Source organism: Notamacropus eugenii, chromosome 2 (genome assembly GCF_028372415.1).
Source record: "Notamacropus eugenii isolate mMacEug1 chromosome 2, mMacEug1.pri_v2, whole genome shotgun sequence".
Lineage (NCBI taxonomy): Eukaryota > Metazoa > Chordata > Mammalia > Diprotodontia > Macropodidae > Notamacropus > Notamacropus eugenii.
The window spans coordinates 476,942,126-476,960,195 of record NC_092873.1 but is presented as its reverse complement, the minus strand read 5'-3'; the positions used below and the strand labels follow the sequence as shown (position 1 = coordinate 476,960,195).

The window sequence follows — 18,070 nt, the reverse complement described above, 5'->3', positions numbered from 1 at the left end:
CCAGGCAAAGTGTTGGATGAGGGAATTCATCACTGAAGATGCTTAGCAATTACTTTCACTTTTTCCTTTACTTGTTATATTTTATTGGTACTTTGGAGAATTGTTTAGGTTCGTTACATTTTCAATTTTTAAATTTAAGACCTTTTTTTTTTTTAAATCACTGTTTGGTTTATAAATGCTTTTGGGCCCATTAAACTATTTTTCAAAATTTGATAACACAACATGACTAGAAATAAACCCAAACTGGAGAGATGACTACCATCCCAGGCTTCTTCTATATTAGGGATCTGGTGCTCCAACTAGATTAAGTGGGGTTGGCTTCATTGACTGTTTTACTTATTAACACTTGTTTTTCTTGCCTTTCTAATTTTATCCATAATAGACACTGGTAGGGACAGTGGATGGACCTGTGATTTCATTAGTACAGGCAGGGGACTCCTAGGTGAGAAAACTACTACCGATGCATGTAAACACATGCAACTTAGTCCTAAGAGAGGGGTCCAGGGCACCTGGAGGGCAAGGGTCTTAAGCAGGGTCCCCAGTCAATATAGAACAGAGGAGAGACCTAAGCCCAGGTCTTTGAAGTTCCAAGGCCAGAGCTTTCTCCACTACATCACTCTGCATCTCTCCTGGCAGAACACTGTGTGAGCGCAGATGTTCAAGTTCTTTAAGAATTATTCATTTATTATCTGTCACTGAACTTCCTTCTCCTGCCTACTGACAAACAGCACATGTAGCTCTCAGGTGTTTAATCACAAGTGCCACAGTAGAACCCTTACAATGGTAAGGAATATTATCCATGGTCCCATCTACTCTCAAACTCTATCAGGTTCCGATATTTTCAAATTCTGGTCCTCCAGTCACATTTGCCACCTAGGTAGCTGGATGGTATAATGGAGAGCAAGCTAAGACTACAGTCAGAAAGGCCTTAAGTCAAACTGGACTCAGGCGCTTACTAGCTGTGTGATCCTGGACAAGTCACTTAACCAATTTGTCTCAGTTTCCTTGAAGGTACAATGGGGCAATGATAGCATCTCCCTCCTAGGGTTGTTTGCAGGTATCAAACAAGATAATATTTCTGAAGTACTCTAAGACTGGCAGGTGATGAACAGATTCTTACTGCCTTCCTTCCCCCTTCCTTGAGTCCTTCCAGTGTAAGCCTTGGTATTAACTCAGTTCTAATCCCATAGCAGTGGAGCTAGCTGCTGGCCAGAACTGACCTTTCAAGACTTCAGGCCCTTATGAGGCATTTCTTATTTGTGCCTTAAATTACCTTCAAAGAATAATCTGCTTTCTTAGCCTGAACCCACATTCCCAGGTGGGTCAGCCCCTAGTACTCAAATGGTTGTGCTGAGCCAAGTCATATTCATGAGCCAAGAGAGACTGGACACTTTTTTAAAAACTAATTCTTAGCCAGGGATCCAATCATTTCCTTACCTGAAAGTCATGACTCCCCCTGCTTAGGCCCCTCTCCCCAGGGGGAAATCCTCCAAACTACATTTTGTTGCTCTCATTATGTATCACAAATATGCTCTATAAAGTTAGTGAAGACTTCTCAGTGCTTAACAAAAGGCTTTTAGTAGATGGTTAGGCCTAAGTTTTGAAATCATGTGCCACATCAACATAACACAACCCCTTGGGGTTGCCATATCAGCATCCACATCAACATAGTGCCTATTGGTTGTTCACAGGGTAGACTATTGTGTTGACATTGTGAGCCTGCCTCCCAGCCGATGGGAGTAAAAGGCCAGCAGCGGGGATGGGATCTGTGTAAGGGCTATATAATCTCTATTTTTGCCTTCTGTCATTGCCTCACTCTCCGGATTACTTATCAGAGAGGAGGTGCCCTTTCTTGGGAAATTGTAATAAAATCTTGCTGCTTTGCTGCTACCTTGAGAAGTCTCTGATTTTATTTGAGTCGGTGGTCTCTGATCCACACAATGGGGAAAAAATGTAATATCATAGGATCATTGTCTTATCATGATCCAAAACCTAGAGCTGGAAGCCATCTAGTCCAAACCACTTCATTTTACAAATGAGGAAACTGAGGCTCAGGGAGGAAACACAAGTAAAAGTTGGGAACTGAGGTCCAATTAGTTAAAAGTTAAGAAAAAGTCAGTTAAAGTTAAAAAAAGTCAGCCACCCAAACAAGAAATTAAGAGTAATGATACTCTTAATACTTCAGAGTTTAAGTTGCCTGTAAGTCTAATATGAGCCAACAATGAGATAGTACTATCAAAAGAAAAAAGGTAATGTATTCTTGGGCTGCATCAACAGAAGCAAAGCAGCTGAAGGCAGCAGGTCAAAAGTCCTACATCTACACTGGTTAAATCCCACCTGGGGTGGGGTCAGTCACGGGCACATGGACAAAATGGAAGAAGGGGAACCAGGATTGGGGAGGGGCCTGAGATCTGTGCACAGGAGTATGACTGCAGGGACTGGGGATGTTTAGAAAAAAAAAAATAAGACTTGCTGGGGAGAGATGAGGGATAAGGGGGAAAAAACTGGTTGCCACCACCACTGTCAAATATTTGAAATCCCTGCTCCAAAGAAGCAAATTAAATCTATGTAGCTCCAGAGGGAGGAACTAGAGTTAGGGCAGAAGCTACATGGACAGATTTCAGCTCAGTATAGAGAATTCTCTGTCTCGGAATGGGCTGCCTTCAAAGGTGGCAAGCTCTCCATTTTAAAAAGTGTCAAGGCAGAAACTACTAAATAGGAACACTAAGCTATTTCTAGAAGATCCCCTAAAGTACCTTCCAACCCCCAAAATTCTATGGCTCTATGAGAAGACTTGACTTACAAGAAGCAGACACAAAAGTGCCTAAGTTGGATACTCTGTGAAAAGAAGGACCCCCTCTTCCATACAACCAACCCCTTAATGCAAACTTAGGGACCCTAAACTATAGGCCCCTTCTGAAAAGAACCCACAAGCATGAAGTCTATGGTTAGAGTTTTAATTTCTTCTGCCCACAGTGGGGAGGGGGGAGAGAGAGAGAGACTTTGCCCCTCAGTCACAATACCTGTCCCACCCACCCATCTCCTTTTTCTCTTCACTGTTGGGAGGATCTGAGTTCAAATCCAGCCTCAGATACTTACTACTATCTGACTCTGAGCAAGACACTTGTCTCAGTTTCCTCATCTGTAACATGAGATGGAGAAGGAAATAACAAAACCGCTCTGCCAAGAAAACTCCACGTACAGAGTCAGACACAACTGAACAGCAAGAAATTATCCAGCAAAGATAAATTCACTACTTGGGTTATGACAGGGAATCATGTCAATGCCCAGGTTTTGTCTTGCACATGCAGCCCAACTCACTCTATTTAGGAGGAAGACTCCCATCTAGAAGTGGAAATAATGCTCAATTTGGGGGTCAGAGAACTTGTTCAAATCCTATCTTAGGCAAATCCCTTCATTTCTCCAAGTTTCCATTTCTTCTATAAAACGAGGGGACTGGACTAGATGAACTCTTAAGTCTCTTTCAGTCGTAAGTCTATGAGCTGTGAGACTCAGGGCAAGTCACTTGCCCATTCTCTGATGCTGAAACATTGCACAAGTACAGTTGTCATGCCCGCTCCCTCCCCAACCCCAAACCCCCCCCTCCCCTTAGAATAGGAGTTCCTAGAGAGCAGGGCTACCTTATATCTAACTATAACCCAGCATTTAGCACAGAACCTTGAATATAGTTAAGTGCTTAATAAAAACTTTATTCATTCATCCCCTAGAGTCGATTTTCTCTCCAAGACTATCAATGTTTAGTGCAATGCTCTCCTTTCCCCCTGATGTTTTGCAGATGAGGAAATTGAAGTCTAGCGGATCAGGTAACCTTCCCAAGGTCATAAAGCTACTTAAGAGCAGAGCCAAACCAGAACTCAGGTTTCTGGTCTCCAGCCTAAGCATTTTTATTTTTTCCCTTTCTTGGTCCTTTACAGTCTTTTCTACCCTAATTCTATGACTCTTAACCAAGTACTATATTGTAATTCTGTACCTTTATAACCATACATTCTAAACCCTTGGGACAGAGCCCAATGCCCCACTATTTATTTATTCATTTGGTTTGTTTAAAGTACACCTAATAGGCAAATATGTAATGTTTATTTAAACAATAGTAATTTATAATAATCTTACGCTCAACATTTCAAATCATAGAATCTCAGGAAGTTAGAAGGGACCTCAGACATGATCAGTACAGCTCAGACTTAGACAAGGATCCCCTTCCCAGCATTCCCAAGTATTGCCCCACTATTTAAAATGTACCCTTTCTATGAGACTCATATTTTGCTCAAGTCCTTTTATCTACATAACATCATCTACATTCCAAACACAGCTCAAGCTCTTTGCCCCGAGCACAATATGGGATTTATCTCTAGACATCATCTTGCCCACCTTTTGGCCCCAGCCTTTAGTTCTACACCACCAAACAGAAGGAAGGCCACAATTTCATTAGTCTTTCAAACCCGTCAATCTGACTTCTGCTGTTTACAGCCCAGTCATCAGTAGCAGAGCATCATGAGTTGGTGACCTGGATAAATCATTTTACTGGCCTTAGCCTTAAGCACCCTCCTAGTACTCATATTCTCACAGAGTGTGAATCACTAAGCCTCATCCATCTGATGTGGCCCACGCTATTGGGCAGGCATCAGACAACAGCAGCTGGAGTCTGAACCAGCAGCAGCGGGCAAGGGAAAACAGGGGCAGGTTCAAAACCAGGGCAGGGTCTGGATAAAGCAACGCATCACATTCCAGCTCACAGCCCTGGGCTACCTTGCTGTGATGAGTACCGACAGCAGGAGTCCCACTCCTCTGCAGCCCAGAGAAATGACAGGATGTTGCTTTATGGCAGATAAATATAATCCAATTAAATAAGTACAATGTGAATGGGCTTACTTCCCAGGTCTGTACAAAGAATGCTGGGACTGATTCAGTGAGGCCCAAGATGAAGGCTGCTAACACATAAAGAGTTCTGATACAAAGTGAAGAGCTGGGAGATGCTGATAACTTTCCCGGTCACCACATTGGTTGTGCAGCTCTGTCATTTTATTAAATACTTCACATCTGCAAAGACAGTCAAGGAGTATAACTGGAGAGGGGAAAACACCTCCCTTTTCCCCAGGCCTCATTCAGAAAGTGTGCAGCAAACAACCAAGCTATTTTCTTTGTTTGCTCAATCTGACCCTGAGAATGATACCATTTATGTCAATTCTGATGCCCTACAACTCATATACCTTTCACTTTTCTGCGTAGTAGGTCTTCAAAGTAGGATGATTCTTTCTGGCAGTTATGAGGGGAGAAGAGAGGAAGAATATGACAGAGATTATGGAAATAGACTTGAAAGCCTCTGACAAATGGATGATTGTACAGGTAACAAGAGAGAGGAAAGGAAGAGGGAGAGAGGCACAGAGAGAGATGGCAAAAGGGGTGGGGAGGGACAAGCATTTTGTAACGATATACTATGTGTCAGGCACCATGTTAAACGTTTGAGAAATACTGTCTCATGAGAAGCTTTAAAGATGACTCTAAACTCTCAAGCCTGGAGAGATAGGGGTAGCATCAACAGACATGGAGATTTAGCCATTAAGAGGCCACTGGTGACCTTGGAGAAGGCACTTATTGGCAGACTGGTAGGAACCAGGTGGCAAGAGATTAAGGAGACAGTGAGCAAAGAACAAATGGAGAAGGAAGCACCTACTACTCTTCCAAAAGGTTAGCAGTAAAGGAGAGGGGAGATTTAGGATACCTAGAGGGGCTAACGAGAAAGTGTTTAAGGGCTACACCAGAAGGAAATTATTAGGCCTGGTGGAAGGGACTTCCTAACTGTTCTCCCAACCTCCTGTCCCAGTCATAGAAACATCAACCTTACTCAAAGTTTTAAGTAAGAGGAAGTGAAGTAAAGAGGGGAAGGTGGGTAAAGGTGTGCAGGTGTGCAAGTGTGTGTGTGTGTGCGCGCGCGCGCGTGTGTGATTATTTACAAAAACTAGAAGAAAAAAATGCTCCAAACAATATTTTCAGCTTTGCTTTTCTTGAAGATGTGTCTCCCACATATTCACCCTGAAAATCCAGACTCCACTTACCGGCTCATTTGAAGAAGGCTCTTCCATGTTCAAAGGCATCTTGGATTCCACATCCTCCCACCCAGGAAGATGACTGGAGGTTGGGGGGTTCCTGATGCCGCCGTTTGAGACTTTGATGCCATTCACACCTTGGCAGGTTGAACCAACATGGTGGAAGAAGAGGCTTTTCTGTGGCATGGGCAGAAACCAGGCGAGTGCAAACGCCACTGACACACAGGACAAAGAGATGACATTTAAGCTAAATAAAGACCAGTCCACCACAGACACCAAGATCTGGCCTAGGACAGAGCCCACGGTGAAACCGACTAGGGTAGCGCTTCTGCAATAGCTAGTGACTTTCTGATACATGTCCAGGTCCACCACACTATAGATGTAGGAGTAGTAGGCAATTTCCGTGGCTGTGGCGATGCCATAGAAGAATTCCAGAAACTGAATGGCTAGCAGTCCCTGGGCATAAAGGAGCATGAACCATGTGACAATAAGGCTGAATCCCTGCAGCAGGATAACAGGCTTGTATCGGAGGTAGTCTGTGGCAAGGAATACAGGAAACAGCAGCACCAAATAGGAATAGGTCCAGACTGGGTAAATTTCATTGAAGACCTGGTAGGAGAACAGTAAGAAGTCATAATTATCATCCTAGGACTTTGGTTATTCATCATTACTTCAATAAGCCCAATAAGCCCATGATGTTCTCTTATTTTTAATCCTTACTAATCCTTATGTTTTTACATCACCCTAATTTCCAGATATATCCTTCTACCTTTCTTCTACCTGGAGCTATTCTCTATGACAAAAATTAGCAGAGAAAAAGACCCCAAAAAAGGTAACTTGCCAAACTAACCAACATATTAACTGGGTCTGCCACTAGATGCAATATTCCATAACCACAGTCCCACATCTCTGTAGAAAAGGAAGGAAAGAACATTCTTTTTGAGAACTTTCTTCCTTGGGGTTAAGCTTAGGGATCCATGATTTGCAGTGTGGGTACTCTGTCCTCCCCAACATATATTACAGTCTCCTACAACATGGTGGAGGCGGCTTTTGAGTGCTGCTACAGCAAAAGAATTCAGACACAGCTAGATGGGACAGTAGATAGAGTGCTGGGCCTGGAATTAGGAAAAATCAAGTTCAAATCGGGCCTCAGATTCTTACTAGCTGTGTGACTCTGCAGCGAGTCCCTTAAACTCTTTCTGCCTCAGTTTCTTCAACCTTAACAACCTTAACAATGGGGGATGATAACACCTGCCTCATAAGGTTGTCATGAGAATCCAATGAGATATTTGCAAAAGCGGTTGGCACTGGGCCTGGCACACAGGAGGTGCTTAATAAATGCTTTCAGAAAAGAAGATCTCCCCCTAAGATGATGAGCCTTCAAACCGGAGATGGATTGGTTCACAAAGGGCCCATCATCAAACCTTTCCAGCTTGGGAGAACCTAGCAGAGCTTGTGTTCCAACTGTACAATTTTTGAGAACCCCAGAGTCACCTCCAGGAAAGGATAAGGCATCAGAGGAAGACTTCACTGTCAGTGTGGTACAGTAAAAAGAACTCTGGCCTCAGAGGATTTGGGTTCAAATACTGCCCCTAGAACTAATTACTGTATAACCTTGGCAGAGTGACTTCTCTAGGTTTCAGTTTTCTCATCTGTAAAATAAGGAGATAGGACCAGATGGGTTTTAAAGGTCTTCTAACACTAAATATTTAATTCTGTCATCATCCATTCATTCCTAAAGCAATCTATCAGGACATTGTAAATACAACAAAAGCTGTGTTTACCCTGATCAATTAAAAAGGTCTAAAATCTCACAACCCTGTTAACCCCCAATACAATTTTTTGATCTGGCCCTAGCATTGCTAAAGTAAAGTAGTGGGGGAGGACTGAAGGAGGTTTAGAAGTAGAAAGCCGTTAAGGCTTTAACCCAAAGGCTTGCTACACTAAGGCTGACATTGCTGACAGGCTACTTCCTTCACTTACAAGTGGTTATGAATGGAAGAGGTAGACCACCTGTGAAACATAAATTAACTCTCAGTTAACTGTACAAATTGACAGTCTCCAATCTCCCAACATACAAGTCAGCAATTATATTTTCACTGTATATTGTTGCTTCTTCCTACCCATACCAACTTCTGGAAGGGGTCAAGGCCATGCAGGAGCCGGCAGGGCATAGAGAAGTAGTTGTTACCTGTTTTGTTTTGTTTTTATATTTATTTTAAAAGACATCCCGTATAACAAGGAATATAAGAGAGTAATTCCCAAGCAAAATTAACTAATATATTAGAAACGTTCCAAGCCTCTCAGGCCACCTCTGCAAAGAAGCAAAAATAGCATGACCTTTCACCTCTTCTTTGGGGCCAACCTTGGTCATTATCATTTCGTTCCATTCAGTTTGGTTTTCCTGTCATCATTCTTTCCAGTCCCATTGTCATAATCACCGTACATAATGTTTTCCTGGTTCTACATATTTCATTTTTCATAAAATAAGTCTTTCCATACTTTTCTGTATTCATCGTTGTTTCTTACAACACAGTAATAATCCATTACATTCATGTAACATAGTTTATTAAGATGTTCCCCAATTGATGGGCATCAACTTTATGTCTAGTTCTCTGCTACTGGAAAAAGTGCTCCTAGAAATATCTTCCTATACATGGGCAACTGTTTTTTATCATGATGGCTCCATGAGACTTTACTTAGCAATGGAGTCTCTGAGTCAAAGGATATGGATGGCTGGACTGGTTCACGGTTCCAATTATACAATGGTGCACCATCTTTTCTCAACTCTTCCAATAGTGATTATTTTCCTTTTTTGTCACTTGACCAACTTACTGGGTCAGAGTTGTTTTAATTTTAATTTTTCTTACAATGAGTGATCTGAAGCACGTTTTTTGTGAATAATTTACAATTCTCCTTTTGAGCACTTTTTGTTCATATCATTTTACTAATTACCTAATGGGGAAAGGCTTTTGGTCCTATATATGTCAGTTATCTACATGGAACTTGGATATTAGACCCTTATCAATGATATCCAATGATATCTGATTCAAAGATTTTTCCCAGTCCACCGCTTCCTTTCTCATCCTAGTTGCACTGATTTTGTTCATGCCAAGCTTTTCAATTTTCAATTTGACACAAATGAAATTATTTACTTTATCCTTTGTAATCATTTCTCTCTCTCTCTCTTTCTCTCTCTCTCTCTCTCTCTCTCTCTCTCTCTCTCTCTCTTACTTTGCCAAGAATTCATCCCCTAGCCAAAGCAGTGAAAAGTGAAAAAGTCCTTAGAGGCCATTCTGTGCAACAAAGTTATTTTGCAGAGGAGGAAGTAGTGCCCCACTCAATTTCACACAGGTGGCAGTGGGAGGTGGCAAAGCCAAGCTGAGAGGCCAGGTTCTTGGGCCAGATCCAGCAGCTCTTCCACTGCATAGTGCTGACAAAGAGAAGAACTTTGGCTCTTCCTGAGAAGTGGCTAAACAGTCTGGAAATTTTGAACAGTTTAATCTTTTCTTTTATTTAAACCATTCTGGGCATCAGTTCCTTTGTAAAATAGAACTAAACCATATCTCAGATCAAAGCATAATAAAACCAATGATTGTAAAAATGGCATGTATAAAAGCAAAAGCATAATTATCCTATTAGTTATAAAAATTATTAGATTCCAAACTTCATCTGTGACTGAGCTTAACAGCAAAAGTTGAGCAGGTTAACCACCCTTAGTTTACTGAACCTGTCTCTGTCTGTTTTGTGGATCACAGATTTACAACTTGCTGAAGAATAAATGAGAAAATTATCAAATACTTGGCAATTATCAGGCCAAAGCAGGGAAATTTTAGCAGATGAGTAACCAAATGGCTTATGATGCCACACTGGGAGACTGCGTACCCTAGAAAACACAGAAAATCAAATAAAAGAGGGAGGAGTAATCTCAAGACCACTCCAAGAAGTTTAGTAAAGGCACTGAAGATGAAAGCTGCCCCTCAAGTTTTTGTGGGAGTTTAGATCTATAGCTTCACCAGCCTTTCCTGTTAAGAAGCTACAGTAGACACTATAAAATATCTGGGAGTCTACCTGCCGAAACAAACCCAGGGACTATATGAACACAATTACAAAACTTTTCCCACAAATAAAGTTAGACCTAAGTAAGTAGAAAAATATCAGTTAATCGTGGGTAGGCCAAGCTAATATAATAAAAATGACAGTTCTACCCAAATTAATTTACTTATTCAGCTACAATCAAACTACCAGAAAATTATTTTCTAGAGCTAGAAAAAACAATATCAAAATTTATCTGGAAGAACAAGAGGTCCAGAATATCAAGGGAATTAATGAAAAGAAATGCTAAGGAAGGTGGCCTAGCCCTACTAGATCTCAAATTGTATTATAAAGCAGCACTTTATAACCACTTGGTACTGGTTAAGGAGTAGACCAGTGAAATAGATCAGGGACTCAAGATACAATAATGAATCAATGAATATAGCAGTCTACTGTTTGATAAACCCAAGGATCCCAGCTTCTGGGATAAGAACTCACTATTTGACAAAAACTGCTGGGAAAACAGGATAACAGCGTGTCAGAACCTGGGCATAGACCAATATTGGCCTGACACTGTACACAAAAATAAAGTCCAAATGGATACATGATCTAGGTATAAAGACTGATACTATAAACAAATTAGGGGAGCAAAGAACAGCGTATTTGTCAGATTTATGATGAATGGAGAAATTGATGACCAAACAAGAGATAAAAAACATTATGAAGTACAAAATGGATATTTTGATTACATTAAATTGAAAAGCTTTTACACAAACCAACCCCATGCAACCAAGATTAGGAGGGAAGCAGAAAACTGGGAAAGAATTTTTGCCACTAATGTCCGTGATAAAAGCCTCATTTCTAAAATATACAGAGAACTGAGTCAAATTTACAAGAATACAAGTCATTCCTCAATTGATAAATGGTCAAAGGATATGAACAGGCAGTTTTCAGAGGAAGAAATTAAAGATATCTATAGTCATATGAAAAAAACTAAATCACTATTGATTAGAGAGTTGCAAATCAAAACAACTCTGAGGTACCACATCACATCTATCAGATTGGCTAGCATGACAGCAACAGGAAGATGATATATATTGGAGAAGATGTGGGAGAGTTGAAACACTAATTCATTGTTGGTGAAATTGTGAGCTGATTCAACCATCTGGAGAGCAATTTGGAACTATGCCCAAAGGGCTACAAAAATGTGCATACCCTTTGATCCAGCAATAGCACTTCTAGGACAGAATCTCAAAGAGATCATAAAAATGGGAAAATGTCTCACTAGTACAAAAATGTTTATAGCCGCTGTCTTTGTGGTGGCCAACAACTGGAAATCGAGGGGATGTCCATCGATTGGGGAATAGCTGAACAAGTTGTGGTATATGAATGTAAGGAAATACCATTGTGCTATAAGAAATGATGAACAGGAGGATTTCGGAGAGACCTGGAAGGACTTACAAGAACTGATGCAGAGAAGAACCAGGAGAACATTGTACACAGTATTAGCCCCAATGTGTGAGGACTGTTTGTGACAGACTTAGCCCTTCACAGCAATGCAAGGACCTAAAACATTCCCAAAGGACTCTCGAGGCAAAATGCCATCCGGAGAGAGAGCTATAGAATCAGAACGCAAAATGAAGCAAAATATTTTCTCGTGTTATTTTTGGTTTGGTTTGTTTTTTTCTCATGGTTTCTCCCATTCATTTTAATTTTTCTATGCAATGTGACTAATGTGAAAATGTGGTTACTAAAAATGTATGAGTAGAACCCATATAAGATTGCATGCCATCTCGGGGAGGGAGGGGAAGAAAATCTAAGACTTATGGAAGTGATTGTAAAAAACTGAAAATAAATAAATTAGTTATAAACAAAAAAGGTTTTAGGACTTGGAACTTAATTCACATTGTATCATGTTTATAACCCCTCTCATCTGACTCTGCTTCTTTACCTTCAAAACATCTTCCTCCACTTTCTCTCCACCATAGATCACTGTCAGGTTCCTTTACAAAATATCATTTAGTATTTATTTATTCCCTTTCAAGCTCCTTTTCTGTTTCACTTCAAGTCTCTCATGCCCTCCATTCCAAATGCTCTCTTCTGGACCTAGATGGGGTATATAGTAATAGCTATCCCCAAAGACTTAATTTAACTGGTCAATTTTGGACAGAATAAATCAAGTCCTTGTGATCATCATTTCAAATTCTGTTCTTATCCTAACCCTCATATATATAATCACCACTTGGAAGATAAAGCAAAGTCTGATTAAAAGCAACAGATCAACCATTTGTGTAACCAACCGCTAAGCCTAACACAACTCACTCAAACAATGATCAGACTGGCATCTCTTTATTTACCCTGACCAGAAGAAAGCCAATTAATTACCAGGGCATTCTTGGCAAGAGGGATTTCCCAGACTTGGTTCTTTCTGTAATTCACAAGTAAGGCAATATTCTGGGGACATTCTTAGAATGCTGAGAAAAGGCTTCTTTCAGAGCCCATGATGATTGCTATACTACCTACAGCTGTGTGGCTGAGAAAAGTTCCTCTTTAGGGTCCAGGAAGAAATTACTTCAGATGAGGAACTGCTTTTGGAAGATGACCCAGAATTCCAGCAAAGTGTGAGAGGGAAATTTTCCCCTAGGCAAAATGCATAAGTTATATTAGCTCCTGGGTAAAATCAACCACACCAAGTGCAATTATCTTTCTCTACACCAAGCCTGTGGATCTAAGTTTGCCTTCTACCTCTTGTGCTAGATAAACCAAGGTAAACTAGATGACTAGTTTTAGAATCTTTGTTTGGTTTTAGGGTCCATTTTTCCATTTGTTCTCTCTTTTCTGACAGGAAAAATAAAACAAACGAACTAATAAAACTAGGAACCAATGCTCAAACGAGAAAAGTGTGATAGGAAAAGTTATTCTGGCCTAGAGCATAGAATTGGCCTGGAAAGATGTTCCAGCTGTGTGATCCTGGGAAATCGACTTACACTCTCCCAGCTTGAAGCAGTTGGCTAAGACTCCATGCTGATCTGCCTTGGCAAAGTTCCTCACCTACTCTAATGAAATTATAGGTCTATTTTTTTAAAATGATATCTGAAACTTAACCTTTTCTAAAAGATTACTAATTCTTTATATCCTAGAGCAGATTCCCCACCCCTGCTCTAGAGGTTTACAGATTTAGAACTGGAAGATACCTGAGAGGTCATCTAGTTTAACCCCCTCCTTTTCCATATCAGAAATCTGAGGCACATAGAGATAGAGTAATCACACAAGTACTAAGCTACCAAAGCTGTATCTGACCCTAGGTCTTTTGGCTGAAATGTTGAGTTTGAACAGGTTTTCATCAAGTGGTGTCTGACCATTCAAAGATCACTTTCTGGAGGTTAATGAAATGACAGGTAAATCCTGTCTTTTTATCCCCTTTGGACAAAAGTAACAATAGTTTCATTTAAAAATATCCACATTGGTATTCCAGTAATCAATTGGGAGAAAGAAACGTTATAATTCTTAAGGTGATAATGCCAAGATTTTACAAATGATGACAAATGCTTTTACTTAGAAATTCTGTAACTATTTTTGGTCAGTTGCCCATATTTGATGATTACAATATTAGAGAGGGGGGGAGGTGGAAGGAAGAAGAAAGCATTGCTGTTTTCATTTCAGTTAATAGCCAGTCAAAGATCGCAGGTGGAAGAAGTCTCACAGAGCAGCCCACCGTCAATTATTACTGAAATGACTCAATGCAAAGATCCAGGAAACCTTCCTCACTAGGCAGGTACTTTGCCCCTCCCCCAGCTACATCTGGCCCTAAAACCTTGCACCTCCTTTCCTTATCCATTCTGCACTAGGAGTGGTGTGCTCTCCTTACACAAATAGGCAAACACTTGCTGCGCTCAGCACTGGAGGTCTATTTTGAAGTCTCAACTCCAAACATGCCTTTGCTCACCCCAGGAAGTTCTGAGACACCACTGGGCTCATGATGGCATACCACAGAACAGGCCGTGTCCAGGACATGTGATCTGACAGATCAGTTGTCAAATATCAACATTGAAGGACTGTACACTTCCCCTCTCCCCACCCCAATGCATAGCTCTGACATGTAAGGTGCACTGGACTAGTGCTGATTCCACCCAGCTCTCCAGTAATACTGTTCTCTGGGTTGAAAGTCATTCCACTGGAAAGAAACATGAGGGGGCCCAGGAGATTTTCAAGGCCCCTCCCACCCTAAAACTGCATGTGGCTCTATGAAATGACCAGCAACAGACAGGAAAAGTGAAAAGAAAACCAGCAAAGGAGTCAGTTCAAAAGCTCCTTTGGAGGCTCACTTTGCCTCCAAAGGTCTCAGTTTTCTCACCAGTAAATCCAGAAGACTGGGTTAAATGATGTCCAAGATCCTTAAACTCTTAAAATTTTATCTGGCTGTAGGAAATGGGTCCCAGCTAGATCTATGATCCCTTGTCCTCTATATCAACTGGGACAAGAGATTCAAACAGGCTTCCTATGCCCTGGGGCCTCCTGTTATGAATACACTGGACAGAAAATTCTGAATCCTCAATCAATATGATAATAATGATAAAATGTACATAGTGCCTTCAAGTTTGCAACTGTTTTACCTATATTATCACACTATCTCAATAGTAATAATATATTTATATAGTGCCTTCAAGTTTGAAAATATTTTACATACATTATCGAGCACATTATGGGCACCTTTCATTTCAGTAATTTTTTTTCTAAACATTAAGACAAACAATGACTTTTGCAGCTTCTTTTCAGGGCAACAATAGGCTGTGAGATATACCAGTAGGTACCAGTAGATAAACCAGTGAAACAGATTAGGGACTCAAGAGAGAAGTCAATGAATGTATCAGTTTACTGTTTGGAGGTGGAGGTATTTTCCTTTTAGGCAGCAATTACAGGGAACTCAACTTCCTGAGTTCCTCTCCTCAAATACACTTGAAAGAAAAAAAGCAAAAGCCAAACATCAAAACGCCCACTCTGGTGCTGGATAAAAAATTACAGCCATGGACAAATGGGAGTAATTACACCTGTTGGTTTACAAATTATCCTAGCTGTGCCACTCCTAACATGACCTGTTGTGCTGGGTGACTGAATCTCTGATTAAGAGGTGACTAGCCATGGGTGAAGAGCCAGGCTTCAATGGGAGGATTATCTCACAGCATCCCAGGATAGGGGGGAAAAAGAACAGAATGAGGGAAAGGAGAGAGGGGAATGATTCACCTGGTGGTGATGAGAGAGGAGGGAAGCCTCCAAGACCATCATCACCATTAACTGTGCCCCAGTGAAATAGTAGTTTCATAATAAATGCTTTTTAATTGGTTGTAGATTTAGAAACAGGGGATTTCAGAGGCATTCTGTTCTAGTCCAACTTCCTCATTTTACAGATCAAGAAACTGAGGCACAGAGTAGTTGACTTGTCCAAAGTCACACAGGTAAAATTTGAATCCACAGCTTTTGTGTTCCTTCCACTGCACTACATTTCTTCTATCCTTTTATATAGCACTTTGGATTTAATTACCGGGTTAATTTAGAGGAGGGGTAAGGAACCTGCAGCCTCCAGGGGTGGCCTTCTGGTTTCTTGGGTTCAGCCTTTTGACTGTGTCCAAATTTTACAGAACAAATACTTTTATTAAGGGGATTTGTTACATGAAGTTTGGATTCAAAGGGCTGCACTTGAGGACCTAGAGGACCACATGTGGCCTTGAGGCCTCCGGTTTTCCACTCCTGTTTCAGAGTGTCATTCCTCCACACAAAAGCATCTGTGTCGGAGGGATAAAACACTTTGGGTTGTCTTTTTCCAGACTACACCTATCAAAAAACTTCATGGACAGGTACTTATTTCAAGGTTTACCATGTGTTCAGAGAGGGGCTGGGGCTCAGGAACACGAGCAGAAAACACGAACTCTCCTATAAATGAGCTAACTGGGGAGACCAAACTAAGTCACTTGAAACAACCTAAAGGATAGAAAGATTAAATGTAATTAAATGAGAAGTTAATTGAAAAACTGAAAATATCTGATTTGAGGTTGGGCCTCAAAGGCAAAAATCAGAATGTCCCTGGGAACCCACTTGGTAAAGAGTTTCACTCCAGTTCAGGCTCGTCCTCCTTTCACTGGGCGCATCGCCGCGGTCAGGACATGACTGAAGTGGGGGATCTGGCTCTCTTTTTCCCCCGTGGGAATGGTAGGGGCGGTTGGAAACTACTTTCAGAAGTTCTGGACTGAGCCCTACAAGTTTCGAGGGAGAAGGTCCATTGTTTTTACCCTTTTATCAAAAAAGGCACCTTCTGTACCTGCCGCGTCACAGCGACATCCGTCCCGTTCGCGCATTCCCGCGCCCCGCTCCCCGTTAGACTGCGGGCCCCCACTTTTGCCTTTCGTTGTTTCCCCAGCGCTCCCCCAGTGCGGGGCGCACACGGATCCCCGGCCCCAGACCGAGCGGCCGGCGGGAGGAGTCCCCGCGGGAGGGGTCCCCGTGGCGCCCCCCCCCCGTGCCCCTCCGTCCCCCCGGTGCCCCTCCGTCCCCGCGGCGCCCCCCGGTGCCCCTCCGTCCCCGTGGCGCCCCCCCCCGTGCCCCTCCGTCCCCCCGGTGCCCCTCCGTCCCCGCGGCGCCCCCCGGTGCCCCTCAGTCCCCGCGGCCGCTACCTCTCTCTCCGTGAGGTTCTTGTCGCTTCCCAGCAGGTAGGGGGTCAGGAAGGGCTCGGACGGCCGCAGGCTGGCGAAGAAGCCGTAGGCACAGAGCAGCGCGGTGGGCAGGAACCAGCACTCGCGCGGCACGCGGGCCGTGCGCAGCAGCATGGTGGCCGCCGAGGCCGTGGCCGTGGCCGCCTTCGCCGCCGCCGCTCTAGGCGCCCCCGGCCCCGGCACATCCATCCGCGGAGCGGCGGGGCGGGGACTCGGGCCCGACCCTTCCTGCTCCTCCCGCTTCTGCTCCCGCTCCTCCTCCTCCGGCCCCGCGGGGGCTCAGCTGAGGCTCCTGGACCCACGGCCGCGCCTCCTCCCAGGCCCCTCCGCCCGGGGGTCACCCACAGCGTGGTGCCCAGCCCGCTGGCCGGAGCAGCTGGCTTTGCCGAGGCCCCCACATGTCACTGGCAACCGGAGCGGACGGGGGTCGCCCCCGCTGCCCCGGAGCCAATCATACGCGGGCGAAGGCTTCCTACTCGTCTTCCTATTGGTCTGTGCCTGCACGCCCACTTTTGGAGCAGCCAGTCAAAGGCGGGAGAATGCCGCGAGGCTGGATAACGTCTTCCCTCCCGAGCGAAGATCTATTGCAACTTTGTGTGCTGGGGCAGGGGGGTGGGGGAGTGAGAGAGGGAGCCGAGCCCGGGAGCCCGCCCCCCCCGCCCCCGGCCCGGGCTAGTGGGTAAGGTCACCCCTTCCTGGCCTTGGCGTCCTGGGCTGCCTCTGGCTTGGCGGGAAGGCCCCGGAGGGCATTGCTGCGGAATAGGTGACATATGCAGGTATACATCGATGACATATGTTGTGCGCATGCAAATGTGTATACACACACACACATATACGTATATATACGCACACATATCGCCTAATGTGTATAATACGGAAATGTGTGTATGCATACATATGGATATATGAACACATTTTGGTTGGTGGGTTCAGTCGCCTCTGACTCTTCGTGATCCCGGTTGGGGTTTTCTTGGCAGAGATGCTGGAGGGGTTTGCCATTTCCTTCTCCAAGTCATTTTACAGTCGAGAATACTGAGGCAGACAAGATTAAGTGACTTGCCAAGGGTCATACATCTAGTTAGTGTCTGAGGCAAGATTTGTACTCAGGAAGGTATACATATACATTACATGGATGTGTACATATATCACTTTTTATAGGTATGTGTTTGCTTACACATCACTAGGTATACATGCACATATGAATACACAGGCATCACTTTGCATGTGTGTATATACATGCATGTGGATATGTATATATGTGTATAC

The 18,070-nt window shown here is 43.1% G+C and overlaps 1 protein-coding gene across 2 annotated transcripts in view; it reads right to left on the bottom strand.

Annotated features, from left to right (window-relative positions):
- Positions 1 to 17,178, bottom strand: part of SLC19A2 (solute carrier family 19 member 2) — a 35,244-nt gene extending 18,066 nt beyond the window's left edge. The window contains exons 1-2 of one of the 2 annotated variants that reach the window (XM_072648702.1): positions 16,766 to 17,178; positions 6,075 to 6,674 (exon numbers count right to left, since the gene is read on the bottom strand). In XM_072648702.1, coding sequence (XP_072504803.1) covers positions 6,075 to 6,674; positions 16,766 to 16,993 — 828 coding nt within the window. In that variant the 5' untranslated portion in view covers positions 16,994 to 17,178. The remainder of the gene's footprint in view (positions 1 to 6,074; positions 6,675 to 16,765) is intronic. The other variant, XM_072648703.1, reaches the window with a different exon arrangement.
- Positions 17,179 to 18,070: the final 892 nt, after the last annotated feature.